Source organism: Oncorhynchus tshawytscha, linkage group LG30 (assembly GCF_018296145.1).
Source record: "Oncorhynchus tshawytscha isolate Ot180627B linkage group LG30, Otsh_v2.0, whole genome shotgun sequence".
NCBI classification, from domain to species: Eukaryota; Metazoa; Chordata; class Actinopteri; order Salmoniformes; family Salmonidae; genus Oncorhynchus; species Oncorhynchus tshawytscha.
This window is the reverse complement of record NC_056458.1, coordinates 27,231,554-27,258,513: the sequence shown is the minus strand read 5'-3', so window position 1 is coordinate 27,258,513 and position 26,960 is coordinate 27,231,554. Positions and strand designations below refer to the sequence as shown.

Genomic DNA, 26,960 nt, shown 5'->3' with positions numbered 1-26,960 from the left:
AACCAGGTTAATCAAGCCAGGAGACCCTGCCATCTGTTTCGGCGCAAACAAGAGACCAGAGGTTCTCCTTCGGCTCCCTATTATAGCAGGCAGCCCTCTCCCTTCCCATCCGTCTTTGGGCAGCATATGCAGACCCTGACCTCTCCCCTCAGAAGGATCAGCTAATGAGCTACTTTTCTTTAGCTATTCACTCCATCACCACCGGCCTCTGCATATCAAACCCAATGTGGCTAGTCGTAGTGGAGAGTTAGGCTTTCTTGGACTGTCTTGATTGTTTTAAGGGTCTTTGGTGATTTAGGGAAAGGAGGACACTAGAGGAGGACACATCCCCTGATGATGAGTATGCTCCTTCATCAACGGGACACCATGAGTTCAGTTTGATCCCAATTTTGTTTTTAAAAACGAAGCAGAGTGGGGATTTTTGGCCTTGGTTGATTGGACTCATGTGACCCTTGTGGGCAATGTGAGTGGAAGGGGCAGGGTCCAGTGAATGGCCTCTCGAGTGGGGGGAGGGGGGTGGCTGCAGGGCTTTGTGTGTGGGGGAGCCAGGGGGTCCCATCTTTATGTGCTCTTTGACCCAAATATGATCTAATGGACAGAGAGGGTTCAGACAGTGGGCCTGTTGAATGGAGGGGGACCGTTTTTGTCCAAATCCCTGGGATTGTTTTCTCAGCTAAGCCTGGCCTGTTGGCGTTGGCCTGTAGGCGTTAGCCTCCCCCCACCCCAGGCATTGATCCAGCCTCAGAGAGGAGAGAGCCAAACAACATGGCCGCCCCTACTAATTTACTGTAATACAGCAAGCAACCTGAGCAACACGTAACTGAACTATTCTGTGTTTCATGTAGTTGCTGTTATGGTAGACTTAGTTTTGTATGATTTTTGTGGTCACTGAACTTTTGTGGTTTGAGAATATGTTGGATGGGGATAATTATTAAAAAGGTTTCTTTAGGTTACTGATTAAGGTAACTGATTAAACAAACTGTTATGTGCACTGGCCACAGAATGAACTTATAATGCATGACAAAAAATGCTGAGTCTTCAATCTTGATAATTTAATCCATTGGTGGAATAGTAATTGTAGTTTTGGCGTCATCTCTGGAATTGTAATTTGTTGTTTATTTAAAGTAGATGTTCTTCAAGGAGTTTATAAAATAGAGGTCCATAGCTTCATTGCAATTTGGAGATGTGTCTTATGTGTCTTCTTAGCTGTTGTATGGTTTTTAGTAACTGGTGTAGAAATGACTGTTGAAGATCATTGTGTGTTCCTGCAACTCCATAAGTGTAGTACTGGTTAATGCTGGTAATGGAACCCTCTAGTGTTAGTCTAGTGTACTACAGTATACCACTTTTACCGAAGATGGTAGGCTACAGTGAGATGTAGGGATGCAAAAATTCCGGTAGCTTTATCAAAATTCCCAGATGTGTTAGGGGGGAATAATCAGGAAATACAGAATCCTCCAAAGAAGATTTGAGTAAAACCTGGGAATTTGGGAATGTTCCGGAATGTTGCAGCCCTAGTCAGATGTCTACCCTCTCTGGTTGTACTTTATTATAATTTTTTTAATAGACAAACTATTGAAAGCCTGGAGTCATGCTTATTTATGGCAATACTCATTGATAACATTTCCTGTGTTTTTTTTTGATTACCATTTTGGAATGTTTACTGTAATTAGTTTTAGAACACCATTTATACATACCAGACATTTTGAGATTTTCTAATCCAAGCGTCACACTGATAAAGCATTTATTATAGCTGAAAATCAACTAAAATAGTGCATAGTGCTGAACTAAAAGGGCTAGAGTCAGTCGTCCACACAGACCCAGGAACTGATGTAGCCTGGATACTTGTTGAATATATTGGGATCGATGCTCCCATTTACTGTGGAACGGTTTTAGGCTTTAATTATGTTGGGTGTCAATGGCAGTTATCCTATCTGAGTACTCCCACTGAGTCCATTTTCCAGTGAGGCCAAAATCTTTACGTTTAGTACATTAGTGTCAGTCCGCAGGCTAGGGTTCCAAGTAGCACACTGCATCACAGTGCTAGAGGCGTCACTACAGACCCGGGTTTGATCCCGTGCTGTATCACAACCGGCCTTGATCTGAAGTCTCATAAGACGGCGTACAATTGGCCCAGCATTGTCCGGGTTAGGGGAGGGTTTGGACAAGGGTAGGCCGTCATTGTAAATAAAAATTTGTTCTTAACTGACTTGCCTAGTTAAATAAAGGTGAAATAAAAAATAAATAAAAATAGGCCATCCTTGAGAGGAATTTAATACCTTCTCTGTACTGGAGCATGAGGGTGGATAGTGCTGGGCAGAGCACTACTCTGCCACCCTGTGGTTAGTGTGGTGTATTGAAGTCTCTTGTATGGCTTAAACCCTAACAGGCAATTTAATAATAATACAAATAATTATAATATAAAACGGAAAATTGCTTTATTTTCACCTCCCATCATTTGAATATGGACAGGGGCGGACTGGGACTAGAAATCTGCCCTAGTAGATTCCTTGAGGCCCCCACACCGGCCCATATTTTTCCCCAAGAGGCCCCCATTATTAGCCAGATAATGTTAATTTGGTGAGAAAAAATATATATATAGGCCCAGGAGGCAAAAAATGGACCAGCCTATCTGGCATTTTCTTGAATGTGGACATTGGCTGTATTTGTCACGGATTCTCCCGGTACTGCTGCTCTTTCCGTGTACCAATTCCGGAGGTCTACGCCACCGGCCTCTTGGCTTCACTGAACTGTCTCATTGCGCACACCTGCGTCTTGTCGGGTATTGTTACCATGTCCATTGGTCCTGTGAGTACCTGCGTGTTTTGTGCATTTGTTACTACGGGTCTCGTCCCATGCATTGTTATTACAGGTCTCGCCCCGTGTAGTGTATTGCAGGTCTCGTCCCGTGTAGTGTATTGCAGGTCTCGTCCCGTGTAGTGTATTGCAGGTCTCGTCCCGTGTAGTGTATTGCAGGTCTCGTCCCGTGTAGTGTATTGCAGGTCTCGTCCCGTGTAGTGTATTGCAGGTCTCGTCCCGTGTAGTGTATTGCAGGTCTCGTCCCATGTAGTGTATTGCAGGTCTCGTCCCGTGTAATGTATTGCAGGTCTCGTCCCGTGTAGTGTATTGCAGGTCTCGTCCCGTGTAGTGTATTGCAGGTCTCGTCCCGTGTAGTGTATTGCAGGTCTCGTCCCGTGTAGTGTATTGCAGGTCTCGTCCCCGTGTAGTGTATTGCAGGTCTCGTCCCCGTGTAGTGTATTGCAGGTCTCGTCCCGTGTAGTGTATTGCAGGTCTCGTCCCGTGTAGTGTATTGCAGGTCTCGTCTCGTGTAGTGTATTGCAGGTCTCGTCCCGTGTAGTGTATTGCAGGTCTCGTCCCGTGTAGTGTATTGCAGGTCTCGTCCCGTGTAGTGTATTGCAGGTCTCGTCCCGTGTAGTGTATTGCAGGTCTCGTCCCGTGTATTTATTAGAGGTTTAACCTCGCTCTTTTGTTTGGGTTACATCCCTGTGTGTTTTGTATACGTGTTTGTTTTGGGCTTCGTCCCCTTGCCTTTCATTTCATGTTGTGTAATTTGGGGGGAGTATTAAAACCCACTATTACGTATTCCTGCGCCTGTCTCCAATAATTTATACAACGTGACAATGTTAAGGAAGTTCAATGGAAAAAGCTTAAAACAAACTTTGGCCAGGATTCCATCCCAATTTCCAATTGAACAGACATCTGCAGCGTCTTCCTTGAATGCGATCTCCGCGAAGTGCGCAAACATGGTAACATTGCCTTTAAAAGCTGCATTGTCTACCAGCATGATCAGATTGAATCCAGTATGTCATCCTCGTGGCTAGATACCTGATTGATGGCATGTAAGGGACATAATTCAATTAACTTTAATAGTCACACATGTCATAATGTTAGAGAACATCAGGTGAACAAGTATTGCAGTGACTTTCATAATAATAAATAACCTTTATCAATTGAAATGTGATGATTAATATCACGTTATATGTTTCTTATAATTTATTAACAATATTAACACTATATTCAACTGAAGGAGTGAAGTTGATCTTGGAATATACAAACTATGCCATTTAAAAGAAAATCCAACCAAATAGCATTACCTCTCCTCCACATACTCCATATATCCTCCTAAACCAGCATCCACTGCATCTTCCCTCTCATCTCTCTAGTCCCAAGAATGACCTCAGACTCAAAGTACCCCCTACTTTACCTCTACCATGAGGTTCAGCTGAACAGATCCACCTCAATAAAACTCTTTGTATCAGGCATGCGTAAGCCTTCTACGTCCCCACATCCACCGTCAGGCCCTCCCCCACAGTAAGACCCTCCACCTATATCATCAGGCCCTGCTCCACAATAAGGCCCTCCACATCCACCGTTAGACCCTCCTCCACTGTAAGGCACTCATGGGTACTGGCACATGGACCAGAGGGTGCCCAGGGTGATGCTGTAGGCCAGCATGGCCAACAGGTAGACCCTGAAGAGCAGCACGTCGAGCACGTAGCCCACCTGCAGCCACTCCTTGGCGATGTCCCGGCACTTGTCCTTCTTCTCCAGGGTGCCGCGGATGGACGAGATCTCATGCTAGGTGTTGTCCATAACGGCTGTGTGGTGTCACGCACCACGGGCAGGACCACCAGGCTCCCCAGACCCTGCTCCCTGCTGTCCTCGCCGCCACGGCCGATCTCGCAGGTGTGGTGAAGGTGGTGGTGGTGGTTACATAGAGCTCCAAGGGGTCACACAGGGAGAGAATGGGTGGAGTGAGGTCATATAACAGGATGTACTTGTATTTTAAGTATTCCATGTTGTGTTGAGTTTGTGGATGCAACATTTATTTATTGTCCCAAAGTGACAGACATTGATTATTTCCAAAGAGAGAAAACAGACCTGTAAATGTCTCTTTTTATCCTTTTCTCTCTCTTTCTCACTCTCTATGATAGATGTTGTAATGCTGCTGTGTTTTTAAATCAATGAATACTGCTCAGAGAGAACATTGTATTCTAGAACTACTGCCCATGTCTGTTTTCCCTCTTAAAGCTCACCTTTTCCCTCTCCCTTCCCTCTTTTCTCCTTATCTCATACTTTTCTTTCTACCCAACTCTCGTGTAGATACAATACCCTGGCTGTTGTTGTTCTCTTTGTAATGGCCCACGTGGTCGTAGTCCCGGGACAGCATGGAGCACAGGCTGTGCTTGTTGCGGATGCACAGAAGGACTGTGATCTCCTCCAGCACCAAGTGTTTGAGCCACTGGGGCACGTGGGGCTGCAGGTCCTGCTTATGCACTAGACGGACTATCAACACTGTCTCTTTCAGGCTGATCACCAACAGAGCCATGCACACTACAAAGTATACACCTAGAGAGAGGGATGAATCGATATGACCTCTGCACACTACAAGGTATACCCTTAGAAGACACCGGCTATGTTGCAAATGGCACCCTATTCCCTATGTAGTGCACTAGTTTTGACCAGGGCCTTTTGACCAGGGCCCCAACAAACAATAGTCCTTCACTACTACCTCAACCTATTCTTAACAGCAACAGAGCTCACAATCTCATCCTTAATCACAAATCTCAAAAATCTGAGCCACTAATGCACCAGCTGCATTTCTCACCTATGAGCGGCTTGGCGGTGGCGGGCAGCGTGCCGGAGACGATGATGAGGAAGACGGAGTAGCCCAGGAGCAGGGTGATCTTGAAGGACACTTGCTCTCCACTGTCTGGGGGAGGTAGAAGCCCACCGGGTCCGTCATCATCAGGAAGATGCTGGGCGGCAACAGGTTCACAGTGTAGAACAGAGGTCTGTGTCGGATCACCACCTGATGGCATTCATCAAGGTTGACGAGAGATTCATTGCTTCTCTTCTAGTTTTTATGAGAAGTATTACTGTGATGAAAATTCCAGATTGTCTGCATAATCAAATAACATTCAGCTCAGACACGCATACATACCCCACAAGACATGCACCAGGGGTCTCTTCACAGTCCCCAAGTCCAAAACGAATTCACAGCAAGGCACAGTTTTATACAGAGTCATGATCACATGGAACTCCCTTCTATCTCCATTTACTCAAGCAAACAGCTAAAGTACCTTTTTAAAAAACTGATTAAACAACATCTCATGGAAGGTGGGGACTGTGAGAGGACACGCACAAACAGACACTCAGACACTCAACACTCGATCATTGTTTGTATATCGTTGTAATTTTTATTTGTGTGACTATTCTTGTCTATCAGTGTATCAGGACTGTGAGAGGATGCACACGCACACACACACAGACACTCGATCACACACATTTTGTTTTGTATTGTTTGTATATCGTTGTAATTTTTATTTGCGTGACAATTCTTGTCTATCAGTGTATCAGTGTTTGTTACTTGTGATGTTTTTTGGTGTGTATGGGCCCCAGGAAGAGTAGCTGCTGCTTCTGCAAAAGCTAATGGGGATCCAAATAAACAATAATTGGGGATAGAGCAGTAATTAACAAGAAGTTGTACGCATTTCCATATCTCATTACATATATCTGGCAGAAAAACATTTTGACCGTGGAGAGAACAATATACCAACAGATTCTATCAATGACCCTAAAACCGAGGTGGGATGGGAGTGCACTCTACATCACACTTTCACCTGGAGATCCTCACTCATATCCTTGTGTTCATTTTCCATGAAGCAAGCCTGCTTTCTTTGTATGATGCATACGAAAAACGTCCATTCTCAATACCTATTTAATACAGCTGAAGATCTTATGTTTCTAATAAAGCCTCATGTGGTAGAGGTCAAGGTAAGGGTCTACTATCTTCATATATTTCTCTATTTGATCTATTCTTACTAAAGGTCTTGCTTTTCTGTCAGGTTCGGTTGGTTTTGAATAAATGATTTGCGCTAAGGTATTATGTACACGATATGATTGATTTGAACATGATTGTATATAGTCATGTAAAAGTATATACTGCATATCATTTTAACATGTGTTGGCACTAGCTGAATTGTGGGGATCTTTCCCATCCCTTTATTGTACTCTTTTAACTATTGCCATTTACTTCCTCATCATGCATAGGGTTGCCTAAATTGCCAGAAATCGCAGTTGGAAGATTACTGGATTCAGGAGGGAATAAGCAGGAAATCTGAGAATCCTCCTACCAGAATACCTGGAAAACTTGGGAATTTTGGGAAAGTTGTTTGAACCAGAACTTTGCAACCCTAACAATCTTACAAATCAGCTCAATCATTGCCAAATAATGTTTCCAAAACCTGTCATGAATACATAAATAAAAGGTAATGAATGATTATGTTATGTATACTCACATTGAACTTCATCTCGGCATAGGAGTCAATGTTGTCCAGACTGAAGCTCTTGTATTTCGACAAGATGTGTAGCAGCTCCCACTCCCCCTGGTTCATGAAGACACTCTTGTCCACCTTGAGTTCCTCTGCGCTCCTCATCAGCTTGAGGTCGAAGTCATTAACTACAGACATGGACGTGGAGGAGACATAGGTCAGTGTGTTCAGATTCATGGGAATTGTGTAAATGACCATTATCAGCAGTTCTCAGCCACAGCTGGCACTATGATTTTTTTTTTTTAATACAAAATAATACAAAAATGTTGAGGACTGAGTGACTGACACTTAGCTTATCCATCCCCACCTCTCTTACAAACATGTAAAAAGGCATCCTTACCTGGTATTGTAGCCAACAGTATGTGCAATTGAAAGGCTTTTCCTCACATGTAAAACCAAATGACTAAATAAGACATGTTTTATGGGTATGGAGCCAGCTCTGGAAGGTCAGGCTGCAGTTCTGGACGTCAAAGGGGAAGTTGGAGATGTTGAGAGTGTAGGCTGTCACCGCCTGGATGGGCTTGTAGTTGAGCACCAGACCATAATGGGTCACGTACACATAGGGAATATCCTGAGACTTACCCACATCCACACTGAGAGATTAGAGCAGGAAGCACAACTCAAACCAAAGCAAAGAGATGCAATAAATATGTTTGTGGCTGATTTGGACAACTAATATTTCAGCGTATTACACACACACACTTTACACTGCACTGTACTTTAGTAATGCTTAATCAATGATAAACAATACTGTTTTATGCAGGCTTTGATTTGACTGCATGGCCTAAAATGCGATGGCCTACACCAACAATAACGATCACAAAACACTGGACTTACAACTCGTTGATTAGTATGTCAGGCACCCACACATTGGCAGTCGGTACGGACATTTGATTCACATCCTCAAAGTCCTCTGGGTTCCATACCAATAATTCATCTGTCCATTCCTGATACAGAGTTATAGCATAGGCCTGTAAGCATGGTATAGTATTAATGACAACAAGTATGGTATAAGATCCTCTGAGAAGATGTGTTTGATAAATGTCCAAAGGAGAGACATAACTATGTTCTACTGTAGTTTTTACAAGTTTTATGTATGTTTTAATTTCTTGGAAACTTTTTTTCAACAAAATCCATTTGTTGTTTAAATAGTTATTTTGCTATTTATTGCAAATAGTTATTTGTCTTACCTGCCTGTACCATACATATGTTGTCAGAACCTGGTTCTTCTCGTTCTGTTGTAACATAGGGCAAACATAGGCTACACACAATCTCAGCATACTGAACTATTATTCTACGAAGAGCAGGAGGCCTACTTCCCACACTGAGGATAGAGTACACCATAAGGTCGATGGCCACCATTGTGCAATTTCGCCAGTTGCGCACGGGTCGAACCCCCTTCTTGTACCCAGCACTCAAGTACTCGGAGAGACGTACCAAGGTGGCATTGGCAAAGCGTCTGGTATTATTGCCCAGTTTCTTGACTAACGGAGGTAAAACACATCGTTTCAACATACTGATTCAACATATCCACTAAATGCAACATATTGAGAGTTATACAATTATTATTGTGTAAATCTAGCATTATATAAAATGTCAACTTCCAAAACAGGCAACCTCTGTCAATAACGCCACAACCTATCTGGAATTAATTTTGCACGTGCATCTTCTTACCTGTGCAGGCTCGCGCGGTGCCTTGTATCAAGAGCAAGACGAGCGCTGTCCAGAGTGCTGAACTTCTCATTCTGCACTATGTTTCACTTCTCTGCCTTGAGCTTGTCTATAATGAGCAGTGCTCAGTTTTGAGATACAGCAGTCTACTGGCGCTGCCGAGACCCATATTCAGGGGTGTCCACTGTAGCCTAATGTCTATAGCATCATGTATTAGTTCAATTAAGTTTCATTCTGCATGACGCTGCCTTAGCCAGCTGATGTAACTATGAACACGAGGGTGTGTCCATCAGGGATTTTATGATGGGGATTGGAAGCAGCTGAGGTTATCTTGTGTCATCACATGTCCTGAGCAGATAACTCGGACCACTCAGGCCTATCCAAGTTTACAGTATCTGGCCGTGTAGCCTAACAGATGTCTGTGTATGGATCAAGTTTTGTGTGGTATATCAGCTTTTTTCCTCCAACTGAATCCTCAATGTATTTCATAAGCTTACTGTGGAGATATGATTTCTCTCAAAAAAAGATCCTGCATTAAGAAATTGATTTCCTGAACATACAGAGGAGCATAGGCCTATTTTCTCTGGCAGCTTGGTTTTCATATGGGAGTTTAAGTGCAGGTCGGTTTTCTCTTATCTCACTAACAAGATCCAACTGACATTTGATACTGATCTTAGACGTCATTTTGTTCATTGATTTCTTAAACTGCTTATGTTGGGAGAATATGTACTGCAATCTACAATGAAATTGAATCTATGACTTTTATTATGTGATAGGATCCTGCTGATACAGTTTATGTTACATGGATAGATGATACACACTGCTGCGAAAACACATGCGTCATCTTTGGATAAAAAACATGCCTATTAAACATTTAATGTTTTGGGGGACAAAAGAGATAAAACTTTGTTGAAAAATCATGTCCATTAATGACACACAAAAACGCTTGAAAAGAGCAAATCAGAGAGCAAATCAGCAAATCAGTCATTACTCATTGTACTAGCTGGATCCTTTAAAATACAGTAGCAGTCATAGGACACACCTAGTCATTCAAGGGTTTTTCTTTATTTGTACTATTTTCTACAACTGTAGAATAATAGTGGAGACATCAAAACGATCAAAATATATTTTGTATTTTAGATTCTTCAAGGTAGCCACCCTTGCCATGATGACAGCTTTGCACACTCTTGGCATTGTCTCAACCAGCTTTACCTGGAATGCTTTTCCAACAGTCTTGAATGAGTTCCCACATATGCTGAGCAATTGTTGGCTGCTTTTCCTTCACTCTGCGGTCCAACTCATCCCAAATCATCTTAATTGGGTTGAGGTTAGGTGATTGTGGAGGCCAGGTCATCTGATGCAGCACTCCATCACTCTCCTTCTTGGTCAAATAGCCCTTACACAGCCTACAGGTGTGTTGGGTCATTGTGCTGTTGAAAACAAATTATAGTCCCACTAAGCCCAAACAAGATGGGATGACATATCACCAGCGAAGCACCCCCACAACATCACACCTCCTCCTCCATGCTTTACGGTGGGCACCACACATTTAGAGATCATTCGTTCACCGACTCTGCGTCTCAAAAAGACAAGTGGTTGGAACCAAAACCTCAAATTTGGACTAAAGGACAGATTTCCACCGGTCTAATGTCCATTGCTCATGTTTCTAGGCCCAAGAAAGTCTCTTCTTATTATTGGTGACCTTTAGTAGTGGTTTCTTTGCAGCAATTCGACCACGAAGGCCTGATTCACACAGTCTCCTCTGAAAAGTTGATGTTGAGATGTCTGTTACTTGAACTCCGTGAAGCATTTATTTGGGCTGCAAATCTGAGGTGCAGTTATTCCAATGAATTTATCCTTTGCAGCAGAGGTAACTCTGGGTCTTCCTTTCCTGTGGCGGTCCTCGTGAGAGACAGTTTCATCATAGCGCTTGATGGTTTTTGCGACTGCACTTTGAAAGTTCTTGAAATTGTTTCTGCATTGACTGACCTTCATGTCTTAAAGTAATGGTGGACTGTCATTTCTCTTTGCTTATTTGAGCTGTTCTTGCCATATTATGGACTTGGATTTTACCAAATAGTGCTATCTTCTGAATACCAACCCTACCTTGTCACAACACAACTGATTGGCTCAAACGCATCAAGAACCACCTCCTGGAGAATACTCTCGAGGAGTACTCTCCTGGGGCTCGCTCAGAGACGGCAGTTCCTCTGGAGCCAGGTCAATCTCAAAGCCTGGAGGGACAACATGAAGGTGGGGTTATGATGGGGTTGGACACATGAATGTCCGAAGTGAAGATATTCTGTTGCTACAATGCAATCTTAACAAGTAAATTAATTAAAAGTCAAACTGTTGATTGAATACAGTGGCAAGAAGAAGTATGTGAACCATTTGGAATTATCTGGATTTCTGCATAAATTGGTCATCAAATTAGACCTGATCTTCATCTAAGTCACAACAACAGACACACAGTCTGCTTAAACTAATAGCACACAAATTATTGTATTTTTCTTGTCTATACTGAATACAGAATTTAAACATTCACAGTGTAGGTTGGAAAAATTATGTGAACCCCTAGGCTAAAGACTTCTCCAAAAGCTAATTGGAGTCAGGAGTCAGCTAACCTGGAGTACAATCATTGAGACGAGATTGGAGATGTTGGTTAGAGCTGCCCTGCCCTATAAAAAACACTCACTAAATTTGAATTTGCTATTCACAAGAAGCATTGCCTGATGTGAACCATGCCTCAAACAAAAGAGGTCTCAGAAGACCCAAGACTAAGAAATGTTGACTTGCATTAAGCTGGAAAGGGTTACAAAAGTATCTCTAAAAAGCCTTGATGTTCATCAGTCCACGGTAAGACAAAATGTCTATAAATGGAGAAAGTTCAGCACTGTTGCTACTCTCTGTATGAGTGGCCTTCCTGCAAAGATGAATGTAAGAGCACAGCATGCTCAATGAAGTTAAGAAGAATCCTAGAGTGTCAGCTATAGACTTACAGAAATCTCTGGAACATGATAACATCTCTGTTGACGAGTATACAATAAGTAAAACACTAAACAAGAATGGTGTTCATGGGAGGACACAACGGAAGAAGCCCCTGCTGTCCAAAAAAAAACATTGCTGCACATCTGAAGTTTGCAAAAGTGCACCTGGATGTTTCACATCGTGACTGGCAAATTATTCTGTGGACAGATTAAACTAAAGTCCACTAGGTGTGGAGAAAAAAAGGCACAGCACACCAACATTAAAACCTTATCCCAACTGTAAAGTATGGTGGAGGGAGCATCATGGTTTGAAGCAGCTTTGCTGCCTCAGGGCCTGGACAGCTTGCTATCATCGATGGAAAAATGAATTCCCAAGTATATCAAGATATTTTGCAGGAGAATGTAAGGCTATCTGTCCGCCAATTGAAGCTCAACAGAAGTTAGGTGATGCAACAGGACAACGACCCAAAATATAGAAGTAAATCAACAACAGAATGGCTTCAACAGAAGAAAATACCCCTCCTGGAATGGCCCAGTCAAAGTCCTGACCTCAACCCAATTGAGATGCTGTGGCATGACCTCAAAAGAGCGGGTCACACCTGACATCCCAAGAATATTGCTGAACTGAAACAGTTTTGCAAAGAGGAACGCTCCAAAATTACTTCTGACCATTGAGCAGGTCTGATCCGCAACTACAGAAAATGTTTGGTTGAGGTTATTGCTGCCAAATAATATATTAAATCTAAGGGTTCACATACTTTTCCCACCCTGCACTGTAAATGTTTACATGGTGTGTTCAATAAAGACATTAAAACGTATAATTGTTTGTGTGTTATTAGTTTAAGCAGACTGTGTTTGTCTATTGTTGTGACTTAGATGAAGATCAGATCACATTGAATAACAAATTTATGTAGAAGTCCAGGTAATTCCAAAGGGTTCACATACTTTTTCTTGCCACTAGTATGTCTAGACATACTGTATTTTGATGTTAATACATAGAGTTGTTGTCAACATGAAAATGTGTCAGAGCTGGCCATTACATATCAAATAGAATAAGAAATCTGTGGAAAGTTAGGAAAACCACCACCTGCTAAACGTTTGGTCCTAATACCTAGTCACACTCTTGTGTCCTATGACCAAGAAATACAAAGCATCCAAACACAGGTCCCCTCTCACCCCCACACTGATCCACATCATTTAGTGTTTTGACAGAGGTGAAGTTGCTCTCGAGGAAGGTCTGGCTGGACGAGCTGTACTTATCGAGGAGACAGGCAGACACTGACATCTCCTTGACCTCCTTCTCATTGTGGTAGAGGAGCTTCACTACAAATATGGAGATGGCTAGTTTCAGCACCAGCAGCGCCATGCACACCGCAAAGAACACACCTATAAGATGGAGAACACCAAACATCAACAATACACCTGTTAGAAAAAGACAAATCTGAATTTTTCCAGAACATGTCTCAGATCAGAAATACAGTACCAGTCAAAAGTTTGGACACACCTACTCATTCAAGTTTTTTTCTTTATTTTTACTAATTTCTACATTGTAGAATAATAGTGAAGACATCAAAACTATGAAATAACACATATGGAATCATCCAGTATCCAAAAAAATGTTAAATACCTAAAAATATATTTTAGATTTTAGATTCTTCAAAGTAGACACACTTTGCCTTTAGGACAGCTTTGCACACTCTTGGGATTATCTCAACCAGCTTCATGAGGAATGCTTTTCAAACAGTCTTAAAGGAGTTCCCACATATGCTGAGCACTTCTTGGTTGCTTTTCCTTCACTCTGCGGTCCAACTTATCCTAAACTATCTCATTTGGCTGGGTATGAAGGGCAAGCTTGGCGTGTCAAACAATATGAGAGAACATTTGAAACAAAGATGAGGAGAGGAGCTGGTGTATGATACCTATGAGTGGTGTTCTGATGGTGGTGGCAGGCATCTCGTCCATCAGGTTTACCCTGAAGACAGTGTAGCCCAGGAGGATGCTGGTCTTGAAGATGATGCGCGTGCCACTGTTGTGCGGCAAGTAGAAGCTGATGACGTCCACCACCATGAGGAAGATGCTGGGGATGAGCAGACTCACCACGTACAGCAGGGGGCGCCGGCGGATTAACACCTGACGAGTGAGAGGGTGAGAGGGAGTGAAAAAGAGGGAGAGAGAGTTTTACTTTTCTATTTCATGTCACACGTGGGTCAAGAATGTGTTTGAACTCCCCCATAGGTGAGAAATTGAGAAATAAATGTTTTTCCCTTCACTAACTTAAACCTAAATCTGCCCCATTTTAGCTTTAGATATCAACTGTACTTTTTTCAACTGAACCCACAAGAAAACCATATTCCACAGTATTACCTTCCTGTCCTCTTCCAGTACCCCAAAACACATGAATCCCCTTAACTGCTTTCACAATGAGCAGTAGTGTAAAGGTAACCCAATGAGCCCTGCTGGATCGACACTCCATCATTAAGTGCCCTCCTGAGCTGAATGTACAACAGAAACCCGCCTAGCCTATCCTCGCAGGCAGTCTCTCCCCCACCTGCACCAGGCCCAGGGCCCATTTCTCCGGCAGAACAAGACGGCCATTGATCAGCTGCCACAGAGACAGCCTCATTATGGTGCCTCTCTCTCTCAGCATGCTGGACGCGCCTCATCCTCATCTATTAGCATTAGCGCTTAATCCTGTCCGTGAAGCCCTGGCTGATCTCTTTAACACCTTCACAACAGGAGTACCAGGAGGAGGGTATGGCTAAAAACCTCCTGTCGATACTCAATCTGATTTAGTTGTCATTGTACAGTCACAGTCTCCCTACAAGAGAAGTGTGTATATTTTTGTTTGCTGTTGGATAGACATCAAGCCATATAGAACATCTCACTAACACACCTATTCACATATTACATATTTACTGACTGGATATGTATTGCTGTATATGTGGATACAGTTGGCACTAGACATATAGGTCATATTTGTATTTCTTCAAATACTTTCCTTCAAATCAAGTATCTGAAGAGAAACAAAGAGAGACCTAGATCTGGTAACAGTAGGCACTCACGTAGAACTGGATGTGTGCATAGTCTCTGCCATCCAGCCGGAGCTGCCAGTAGTGGGAGGGCACAGACATCAGCTCCCACTCGCCATCGTCCATAAAAGACTTCTGATCATTGGTGATGTCCTCGGCACTCCTCCACAGAGTCAGGTTCACCTCACTCACTGCATACATGATGGTAGAGGTCAGGGAGAGAGTTTACTAAGACTTAATGACACTCAGTCAATATGACCTGCTATTGATTTGATACAATATTAAATGACCAGCTGTATGGGTTTTATGTGCTCGTGTACTTATTACTGTATGTGCCATAGCTTTATGCATGTATTTTGTGTATCGAAAGGTATGCCATTGTAATTTTGCACTTCTAATTGTGTGTTTTAGCCACATCTGTGCATATCCAGATCTATAGTCATTTGACTGGGTATTAATGTTAGCGTGTTTACAGCTCTCTATACTAACCCGAGTGAAGCCAGCTGCGGAAGGTCAGAGTGCAACTCTGCTTGTCAAAGGGGAAGGCTTACAACTCCAAGTCACACGCAGACACCACCTGGATAGGCTTGTTGTTTTTCACCATCCCCGATGAGTTGACATACACATAGGGGATTGCAGGGGACTCCCCTACATCCACACTAACAGGGGGAAGAACACGACTTATGGGGAAGACAAGAGTTCCAGCTGCTTACAGTACTGTATGTTGAACATGAGACACTCTGACCCTGGTCAACACACTTCCTTTTCAGTCTGTCATTTAAAATAAAAGGACAAATGTTGAACATTTCTGCGAAGAGACTGAGTGTATTGAGTAATCCAATGGCATGTTATGAAATTTGAACAGGAATACACAGTATCAATTCTTACAATTCACTGATGATGAGATCGGGCACCCATATAGCTTCAGAGGGCAGAGAGATCTCAGTGATCCCATCAAACTCCTCGGGACCCCACACCAAGAACTCATCAGTCAAGATCTGACATCATAAACAGGAAATACATCACAAGACCAGTTATATGAAGTACATCACAAATGGTTGCCTGACTGTTTTGGCATTCAATTGTTGCATGCCAAACAAGGCGTAAGACACATTGGCTGAAGCAGGCTCCCTGTCTTTCAGACAGACAACCATGTGAAAACCATGCGAAGCTTTAAATATATTATGTAACTGAAATGAAACACAGACACAGGATTCGTAGAAACAGCTAAATGTGGTATTCATGTTAAGACAGACATAATGTGTATATTGGGTGGAAAAGAATAATGCAAAACAGACATTACTGTGACTCATTCACTCATATTCAAATATCTGAAGAGAACATTGCATTTGTATAAGTACACCAACGGCATTGTCATTCAGTGTTTTTGAAAATTGCATTAAAGTGAATGGAGAATGAGCCTAGAGGCTCATGTCCGCTGGCCCCACCAAGCAAATGAACCCTAATGCGATTCTCCTCATCCTGATTTTATTTTCATGTTTTTTAATTTTTATTAATGGCTCACTCCACCACTCCATTGAAACTATAAATATAATGTGTAGACGTGATTATTCCTTGAAGGGGTAATCGAAGTAATTACATTTTTAAAATATTCCTATTTGTGGATGGGGCCAATGATGGTTTTACGTTGCATGAACATTTTGAAATGTATGTTTAACACCAATAGAAGAACACAATTCATACCAACCTGCCGGTACCAAATGCTTGTGGTTGCTTGCTGGGTCTTTCCATCATGTAAAAGGTAGAGATTCAAAACATCTATTATTGAGTATTACTTTTTTGGGTGTAAATTATTTGTGCAGACCATTGAAATGTGTAGCTACAAAAGGTTCAAATGTATTTACAGATACAAGATGAATATTTCATACCAAAAATATTGTAATTGAGCAACATGAACGATGTTTTCATTTCCTGTATTACATATTACCAGAAGCATGGCAGGTAATCATATTGTATTTTAGACTTAAATAATTCATTATTTAGATAAAGCTATATAGGTTTTTTTACCACATCAAGCACAGACTGCATTATGAGGTCTATCTGGATGAGCGTGGGACTGGTACAGTTCTGAACAGGTCTGACTCCACAGTTGTATTTACGCAGGTCCTGGTAAGTTGGTTCAGAGCAGACCTCTTGGGTTTATCTGCTATCTGTTCAGCCATCATATGAAATTCAACTCATTGATGTCACGTTCTGACCATAGTTCTTTTGTGTTTTCTTTGTTTTAGTGTTGGTCAGGACGTGAGCTGAGTGGGCATTCTATGTTGTGTGTCTAGTTTTCCCATTTCTATGTTTGGCCTGATATGGTTCTCAATCAGAGGCAGGTGTTAGTCATTGTCTCTGATTGGGAACCATATTTAGGTAGCCTGTTTTGTGTTGGGTCTTGTGGGTGGTTGTTTCTTGTCTTCTGTCTTTGTGTCTATGCACCAGATAGGACTGTTTCGGTTTTTCACATTTGTTGTTTTGTATTTTGTAGTGTTCATGTTTATTGTCTTTATTAAACATGTTGAACATGAACCACGCTGCGCTTTGGTCCGATCCTTCCTCCACAGAAGAAAGCTGTTACAATTGATATATACAGAAGGGTTTCAAAAATTCCCAGGTTTTCCAGAAATCCTGGTTGGAGCATTCCTATTTTCCTGCATATTTCTAGAAAACTTCAAACAGGGATTTCTGGAAAACCTGGGAATTTGGGGAAAGTTAGCAGAATTTTACAATCCTATTGATATCTCAACTAAAACGCAAACCCTGTCCATCTTGCATATGACAGAATTCTACCTGATGATTTACGGTATTCATCTATTTTAAACTTGATTATTGTGTCATTTTTTTTAAAGACACAATCTTTAATGTGTTATGTTTCAAGACATTGTGTCTCCACAACAATGAACTACAATCCACTACTTAGAATGAAAAATGTGTTTATGAAGTATAATGGATAAACATATTACTTTCATTTAATTTAAAATATTTTTCCCTCCATGCATTCATTTATAGGAAAAACCCTAAGAATATCAGGAAATTGCCTGATATTCTTTATTCGTCTCACAGTTAGGGCTGCAATATTATTATCATCAGATAGGGCTGCAATATTATTATCATCAGATAGGGCTGCAATATTATTATCATCAAATAGGGCTGCAATATTATTCTCATCAGATAGGGCTGCAATATTATTATCAGATAGGGCTGCAATATTATCATCAGATAGGGCTGCAATATTATTATCATCAGATAGGGCTGCAATATTATTATCATCAGATAGGGCTGCAATATTATTATCATCAGATAGGGCTGCAATATTATTATCATCAGATAGGGCTGCAATATTATTATCATCAGATAGGGCTGCAATATTATTATCATCAGATAGGGCTGCAATATTATTATCATCAGATAGGGCTGCAATATTATTATCATCAGATAGGGCTGCAATATTATCATCAGATAGGGCTGCAATATTATTATTATCAGATAGGGCTGCAATATTATTATCAGATAGGGCTGCAATATTATCATTAGATAGGGCTGCAATATTATCATCAGATAGGGCTGCAATATTATTATCAGATAGGGCTGCAATATTATTATTATCAGATAGGGCTGCAATATTATTATTATCAGATAGGGCTGCAATATTATTATCAGATAGGGCTGCAATATTATTATTATCAGATAGGGCTGCAATATTCCAGGTAACTTTCACAAAGTTCTCAGGTTTTCCAGAAAACCCAGTTGGAATATTCCTGGAATCAGAAAGGAATAAGCAGGAAGTCTGGGAAGCCAACAAATGGGATTTCTGGAAAAACCTGGGAATTCCGAGGAAGTTACTGGAATTTTGTAACCCTAGTTTGAGTTGGTTAAAACCCTGATTCAAACAGATGGACTTCCTAAAATCATATTATTGGATTTACAGGATAGGAAGCTCACAGAAGGGTTCCATTAAGTCATACATTTGCTATAAAATAACAAATAGCATTATAATAAACAACATACTCAGACATTGAAATAATCAATACGACTGGTAATTTCAGACCAAGTTAAAAATGTATTTGAAAAGAGTTAATAGCAATGAGTAGAAACTACTGTCTCATTATGTCAATCATCTTTAAATGTTGCTTGTTTCATGTAGACAATTCCTAATAGCACAGACTGGTAAACTGGTCTTTAATGTTTGTATTTAATTCATATTTATGGTTATTTAATCCAATGTGTCATGGCTGATTGTAGAAGAGGAAAACTGTCTGAGGGAATCTTACCTGAGCGTAGTAGTAGCCATATCCGATAGTAACCGATATCATGTTGAGCAACCAGTTTGATACACCTAAATCTCCCCTCCAAAATGTAATGTCAGATGATCTTCAAAGTAATTTTCCTTTCTTTCTGTTCAGTCTCTTTCCAAAATTAATTCAGAATAGTTTAAGTCTGAAGATGTCTCTTCTTGACTCAGTTTCAACATTAAATGGACCTGTGTGTGAAAGTTTGTGGCATCTGTAATGATTTTCTATTAACATGGTAAGATGATACTTTTTTTTTTAAGGAGTGGGGCAGTCTCACAGGCAGTTCAGCAACCTGGTCTCATAGACTGCACATAACATAGTAAATGTAAATCCGAGACACTCAAATTAGTATGATACGTTATGTTTGGAATGGTTACATAAGACAGATGGTTACTTAAGGCAAAAAAAAGTTGGTGGCTTGGTTGGGGTGAATCGGTGGACGTATTATGGGCAATTTTAGCATTTCAACTACTTACTACTTTTTATTTACTTTGCAACTACTTAGCATGTTAGCTAACCCTTCCCCTAACCTTAACACTTTTAGCTAACCCTCCAACTCTAACCCTTACTTTAACTCCTAAAACTTAACCCTAACCTTAACCCCTAACCCTAACCCTTAGCCTAGCTAACATTAGCATATCATTCACTTTGTAAATTCGTAACATATTGTCATTTTGCAAATTTGTAACACATAATACGAATTGTAATTCTTAACATATCATACAATATGGGTGATAAACATCCACAAATGAATACATACTATACGAAATGTAACATATCATACTAAATGGAGTGTCTCAAATGTATGTACAAAATAATATGAAATGCTCTGAGACAGCTGCCAGCACAGTGGCAATATTAGCATGTAAATCTCGGAGGGGCAAACTCAAAAAGAAATGTGGGGATGCATGCCAGCAAAGCCACAACACAACCCTAAATAACACATTAATTGCACTATAAAGGTGACAAACCATTATAGTGTACATAAGAAATCCCGCTATGCCCACTGACAAACCATAAAACAGGCAAAGCGTCAATACGGGACTAAGATCGAATCGTACTACACCGGCTCCGACGCTCGTCGGATGTGGCAGGGCTTGCAAACTATCACAGACTGCAAAGGGAAGCACAACCGAGAGCTGCCCAGTGACACAAGCCTACCAGACGAGCAAAATAACTTCTATGCTCGCTTCGAGGCAAGTAACACTGAAGCATGCATGAGAGCCTCAGCTGTTCCAGATGACTGTGTGGTCACGCTCTCAGCAGCCAATATGAGTAAGATCTTTAAACAGGTCAACATTCACAAGGCAGCAGGGCCAGACGGATTACCAGGACGTGTACTTCGAGTATGCACTGACCAAATGGCAAGTGTCTTCACTGACATTTTCAACCACTCCCTGTCTGAGTCTGTAATACCAACATGTTTCAAGCAGACCACCATAGTCCCTGTGCCCAAGAACACTAAGGTAACCTGCCTAAATGTCTACCAGCCCGTAGCACTCACGTCTGTAACCATGAAGTGCTTTGAAAGGCTGGTCATGGTGCATATCAACACCATTATCCCAGAAACCCTAGACCCACTCCAATTTGCATACCGCACCAACAGATGATGCAATCCCTATTGCACTCCACACTGTCCTTTCACACCTGGACAGGTCTAGGTCCAAGAGGCTTCTAAACAGCTAATCAAATGGCTACCCAGACTATTTGCATTGCCCTCCCCCACTCTCTTCTATGTTGCTACTACTCTCTGTTATTATCTATGCATAGTCACTTTAACAACTTTACCTACATGTACATATTACCTCAATTACCTTTTCGCCGATGCCCCCGCACATTGACTCTGTACCGGTACCCCCTGTATATAACCCCGCTATTGTTATTTACTGCTGCTCTTTAATTATTTGTTTTTCCTATCTCCTACTTTTTGGGGGTATTTCCTTAAAACTGCATTGTTGGTTAAGGGCTTGTTAGTAAGCATTTCACTGTTGTATTCGGTGCATGTGACAAATAGAATTTGATTTAATTTGATTTGAAACGGTGCCCACAAACTCTTAGGGTCTACAAAAAGCTGTCCCAACAGCAGGGTTTTCTTTTAGCGCCATGGAAGGAATCCTTACCACCACTTCACCTGGCTATGAGTGGAGCCTTGTCTGGCAGCGAAACAGTTCCTTCAGACTCATTTACTACCTTTTTAAAAAACATAGCCGATATTGCTGACCTGCTCAAACAAATGTGGTTTCTAAGGACAATTGAGATGTAAAAACTATGGCATAAGGGAACGATGAGCGAATGAGAGGCAATCCGTCATTTCGTTTAAGATATTAATGAGCAAGCTAAGACGGACGTAGTCAATATAATTATTTGTTCAGCACTTTTGAAATGTACAGCTACAAAATTCAGAACAGGGGCCATTCTTACAATATTCTCCCAGTACATCAAGTCAGAACCGTAGGATAAATAAAGGGTGCATATAAGCAGACAATGAAAGCTCTTACAATATTCAATGATTACATTTCTCTAAAACAGGCTATAGGCTACTTGTGCACCACCAAGTCAGAACAGCAGGCTAAGTTACGAGGGGGAAAGGGAAAGGCACATGGGCTACTAACATACTGTACACTTAGTATTACTTTCTTAGCTACAATATACATATCTCCCTGGCATATTACGTACATTTTTGGACTCACTGTTGTGCTGTGCTCACTTGAATAGGAAGGTGGTGCGTCGCTCCTTCTTGTGGACAAATGTTTTCATAGAACTTTTGTCATCAAAGTCTGGCATTTTCTGGATTTATGGGGCTTTCAAGACAACAGGGAACTCAGAAAAAAACAAGGTTGAATCATGACATCAGTGGTTTTTAAGATCGGAGCTCTAGAAAAAAGCCCAACTTGGAATTCCGAGTTGGATGACCATTAAAAACGTATTTTCACAGTCTGAAATCGATTTTTTTCTGAGTTCCCAGTTGTCCTGAACTCATTGAAGTCTGAGATTTCCCAGTTCTGAGTTTCCAGATGTTTTGAAGGTGGCAGAAGTCATGCTGGATTAACAGCATGGCCAATATATTCAACCTTTTCTGGCCCATGGTGTTTCATGTGAATGTTTATCATTTTAAGCTTGGAAAAGAGCCCCTTAAACCCAGACTTGGACCACCCACCCTCTCCACCGAATAGCAGGGGAAGCAAAATAGTGATTGCTTTGCAACATTTGCAGTTAGCCACCGATTCCTTTCCAAACCACTCATTGTTAAATTTGCAATTTCCAACTTGTTGTGTAATGTTTATTGCCAAGAAAATGGCCGATGAGCACCGATTTGTTTTATCTATAATTGATCTATTTTTTTATTTTTAATTTCACCTTTATTTAACCAGTTAGGCCAATTGAGAACAAGTTCTCATTTGCAACTGCCACCTGGCCAAGATAAAGCAAAGCAGTGCGACACAAACAACACAGAGTTACACATGGAATAAACAAACATACAATAACACAATAACACAATAAAAAAATAATTTAAAAAGTCTATATACAGTGTGTGCAAATGAAGCAAGATAGGGAGGTAAGGCAATAAATAGGCCATATTGGCGAAATAATTACAATTTAGCAATTAAACACTGGAGTGATAGATGTGCAGAAGACGAATGTGCAAGTAGAGATGCTGGGGTGCAAAGGAGTAAAACAAAAATAACAATATGGGGATGAGGTAGTTGTGTGGGCTAATTACAGATGGGCTATGTACAGGTGCAATGATCTGTAAGCTGCTCTGACAGCTGATGCTTAAAGTTAGTGAGGGAGATATGAGTCTCCAACTTCAGTGATTTTTGCAATACGTTCCAGTCATTGACGGCAGAGAACTGGAAGGAAAGGCGGCCAAACGAGGAGTTGGCTTTGGGGGTGACCGGTGAAATATACCTGCTGGAGAGCGTGCTACGGGTGGGTGCTGCTATGGTGACCAGTGAGCTGAGATAAGGCTGGGCTTTACCTAGCAAAGACTTATAGATGACCTGGAGCCAGTGGGTTTCGCGACGAATATGAAGCGAGGGCCAGCCAACGAGAGCATACAGGTCGCAGTGGTGGGTAGTATATGGGGCTTTGGTGACAAAACGGATGGCACTGTGATAGACTGCATCCAATTTTCTGAGTAGAGTGTTGGAGGCTATTTTGCAAATGACGTCGCCGAAGTCAAGGATCGGTAGGATAGTCAGTTTTACGAGGGTATGTTTGGCAGCATGAGTGAAGGTTGCTTTGTTGCGAAATATAAAGCTGATTCTCGATGTAATTTTGGATTGGAGATGCTTAATGTGAGTCTGGAAGGAGAGTTCACAGTCTAACCAGACACCTAGGTATTTGTAGTTGTCCACATATTCTAAGTCAGAACTGTCCAGAATATTGATGCTAGACGGGCGGGCAGGTGCGGGCAGCGATCGGTTGAAGAGCATGCATTTAGTTTTACTAAGAGCAGTTGGAGGCCACGGAAGGAGAGTTGTACGGCATTGAAGCCCGTCTGGAGGTTTGTTAACACAGTGTCCAAAGAAGGGCCAGAAGTATACAGAATGGTGTCTCTATATAGAGGTGGATCAGAGAATCACCAGCAGCAAGAGCGACATCATTGATGTATGGAGAAAAGACTAGGCTGGAGAATTGAACCTTGTGGCACCCCCATAGAGACTGCCAGAGGTCCGGACAACAGGCCCTCCGATTTGACACACTGAACTCTGTCTGAGAAGTGGTTGGTGAACCAGGCGAGGAAGTCATTTAAGAGATCTTCACATTACAAGGATTGAAAAGGATTTGCCAGTAGATTGTTGACTTGATTCATGATGATGACTGCTTGCTCGCTAAGATTTTGAAAGTATGATCAGTCCAATCAAAGCTACGGCAGATATAACGATTTGATGTCATCTGACCTGTGGTCAATGACCTTGAGCATTCTCGGATGGGCACTTCTAATGTAAATTTATGGCAGCACCCAAGGGGGCTGAACTTTCTAGCTCTCGCTGTAGATTTTGCGGTGACGTACTTTCCCCATAAATGACAGAACACTGAGCCAATCACGGCACAACTAGAGAAGATTACTAACCCCTATGCTCTTTATTATCCACTGGCTGCCCCTCCACAACAGAAATCACTGAGCTAAACTGAAACACCTGCAATTTGGAGCTGCCTTACTCAAGAAAGCAAAAAAAGAGACCATATGTGTATGCGGCTTTATTAACTCAATAAAAATAATTATTTACATTATTTGCAAACTGATATGGGACACGTATTAATGCCAGAATAATATGCAAAACAGGCACCAACCAAAAATCACGGGTCGCCACTGCGCCAGCGCATAGCTGGATAATGGCTGTAGATGGCTAGTTAGGCTATCTAACTGCTGATTGATTTACTAAACTCGAGTTTTTAATCATGATGCTGAGCTAGTGTATAGCAGATAATTAATTGCTGTGTGACCTGTTGGTAGGCTGTTATGTCCCATGTTGACTGATGTAAATGAAGCTACAGCAGCCACGATGATAATGTAGGGTACTTTTTTTTCTTGTTTTTGCGTTTTTTTCTTGTTTTAGCGTTTTAAATTGTGTAAAAATGCAATAAATGAGCTTCAGCTTTCAAAAAAATATTTTGGAGGAAACCCTCACTCAATCCCCCCACCGTCCGGTCACTCTGCCATATCCTAGATTTAGCTGAAATGATGCCCCTTCAGTTTGCCTATAGGTGAACTTACTTCATAACGGTTCATCCTTGTGCTGATATACTGTATCAGACGTAACCGCGCGCACACACGTCGCTTGCACGCGCCCGTTTTTTGGACAGGCAAGGATACCACTCTTCTTTGCTTGTGTGTGGCTGTTTGACAGATGGAGTTGGTTTGACTCCGAAGTCGGGCTGAAGGCATTTGTGGAAATAAACAAGAAATTCGGGTTTTGCTGCCATGAGAGTTGAACAACAGAGTGAACATGGGGAAAACTCAACGAATTCGGTGAGCACTAAGTAACAGAGTGGAATGACAAGTGACATTTCAAAAACTCTAACCTTGCATGAGATTGTTAACTAACGCAACCAGAACACATAACGTTACAGCCTACATTTTCTGTGTGGACAGACACTAAACTATATATCACGACACGACCTTATTCCTCAGTGAAACAGACAATGACACAGTTGCTTCAATTACCTCGTGTGGGGAATTCTGTGTTTCGGGACTGTTGTCACCACGTATCCTGTCCTGCAAAGATGTTTGACATTTTGTCTCGTTCAACGTATCACGACAACCAGTTGGCAAAATAGTTGTGTTATTGTCTATCAATCTTTGCAATAACAACAGTAATCAGAGAAAGGTCATCTGTCAAAACCACTACAACAACATGCATACCCACAGTTTCTTGTCATATAGACCTGTCTTAACTGGACACACCCATCTGCTTTGATTTGTTTATAGTTAATCTTTAACAACAAGTCTCCATCCCATTTTATAGCATGAAGATAACTGTATTTTTCTCCACAATTAATGTCTATCTACATGCATTTGTGTCCAGGGTCTGTGGTGGCTTTTTGTGTGTGTCAGAGAAACACCCACTGCCTTTGTCACTCAAACCCTGGTGGCATGGCGAGTGGAATGATAAACAGAGGTGCTAGCTATCCATGTCAGGGCCCAAAATAGAGGCAGACCAAGAGGCTAAGATAGACCCCAGCTCTCCATATAAGTCTGCATGGTCCCAGGTCTGTGTGTCTGGCTGCCTTCACACTGTTACCCTGACATGTCCACCTGCTGTTATGGGGGTGAGGGCTTTATATAGACTCACTCCTCTTAGCTGGCCCATATTCTTTTAACTGTTTAGCCACTATTGATCTGGTGTATCACTTCAAAGCTACGGCTGGTTAGGAATACTTTTAGTTGCATTGTATTAGGTATACATGTCCGTCATACCGCTCAGGAAGGAGACTCGTTCTGTCTCCTAGAGATGAACGTACTTTGGTGCCAAAAGTGCAAATCAATCCCAGAACAACAACAAAAGACTTGTGAAGATGCTGGAGGAAACGGGTACAAAATTATCGATTTCCACAGTAAAGCAAGTCTTATATTCACATAACCTGAAAGGCCGCTCAGCAAGGAAGAAGCCACTGCTCCAAAACCGCCATAGAAAAATCCAGACTAAGGTTTGCAACTGAACATGTGGACAAATATTGTACTTTTTGGAGAAATGTCCTCTGGTCTGATGAAACACGAATAGAACTGTTTTGGCCATAATGACCATCGTTATGTTTGGAGGAAAAAGGGGGAGGCTTGCAATCCGAAGAAAACCATCCCAACCATGAAGCACGAGGGTGGCAGCATCATGTTGTGGGGGGGCTTTGCTGCAGGAGGGACCGGTGCACTTCACAAAATAGATGGCGTCATGAGGTAGGAAAATTGTGGATATATTGAAGCAAAATCTCAAGACATCAGTCAGGAATTGAAAGCTTGGTCGCAAATGAGTCTTCTAAATGAACAATGACCCCAAGCATACTTTCAAAGTTGAGGCAAAAGGGCTTAAGGACAACAAAGTCAATGTATTGGAGTGGCCATCACAAAGCCCTGACCTCAATCCCATAGAAAATGTGTGGGCAGAACTGAAAAAC

General features: G+C 41.7%; 2 protein-coding genes and 1 pseudogene across 6 annotated transcripts in view; 1 reads left to right on the top strand and 2 right to left on the bottom strand.

Annotated features, from left to right (window-relative positions):
- Positions 1-4,419: 4,419 nt before the first annotated feature.
- On the bottom strand, positions 4,420-12,619 carry LOC112229096 (annotated as a pseudogene).
- Positions 12,620-13,069: 450 nt separating this feature from the next.
- Positions 13,070-19,364, bottom strand: htr3b (5-hydroxytryptamine (serotonin) receptor 3B). The gene is given in 8 exon segments (XM_024394987.2): positions 13,070-13,399; positions 13,933-14,143; positions 15,076-15,233; positions 15,532-15,701; positions 15,931-16,040; positions 16,751-16,796; positions 17,072-17,193; positions 19,323-19,364. Coding segments are annotated over 8 exon segments (1,134 nt in total). The 3' UTR covers positions 13,070-13,124.
- Positions 19,365-25,137: 5,773 nt separating this feature from the next.
- The window catches only part of usp28 (ubiquitin specific peptidase 28), a 31,008-nt gene continuing 29,185 nt past the window's right edge, over positions 25,138-26,960 (top strand). For 3 of the 5 annotated variants that reach the window (XM_024393822.2, XM_024393820.2, XM_024393819.2), the window contains exon 1: positions 25,139-25,320. In XM_024393822.2, the coding sequence (XP_024249590.1) occupies positions 25,273-25,320 (48 nt within the window). In that variant the 5' untranslated portion in view covers positions 25,139-25,272. Of the gene's footprint in view, positions 25,321-26,960 lie in introns of all 5 variants that reach the window. The other 2 variants (XM_024393823.2, XM_024393821.2) reach the window with 1 other exon arrangement.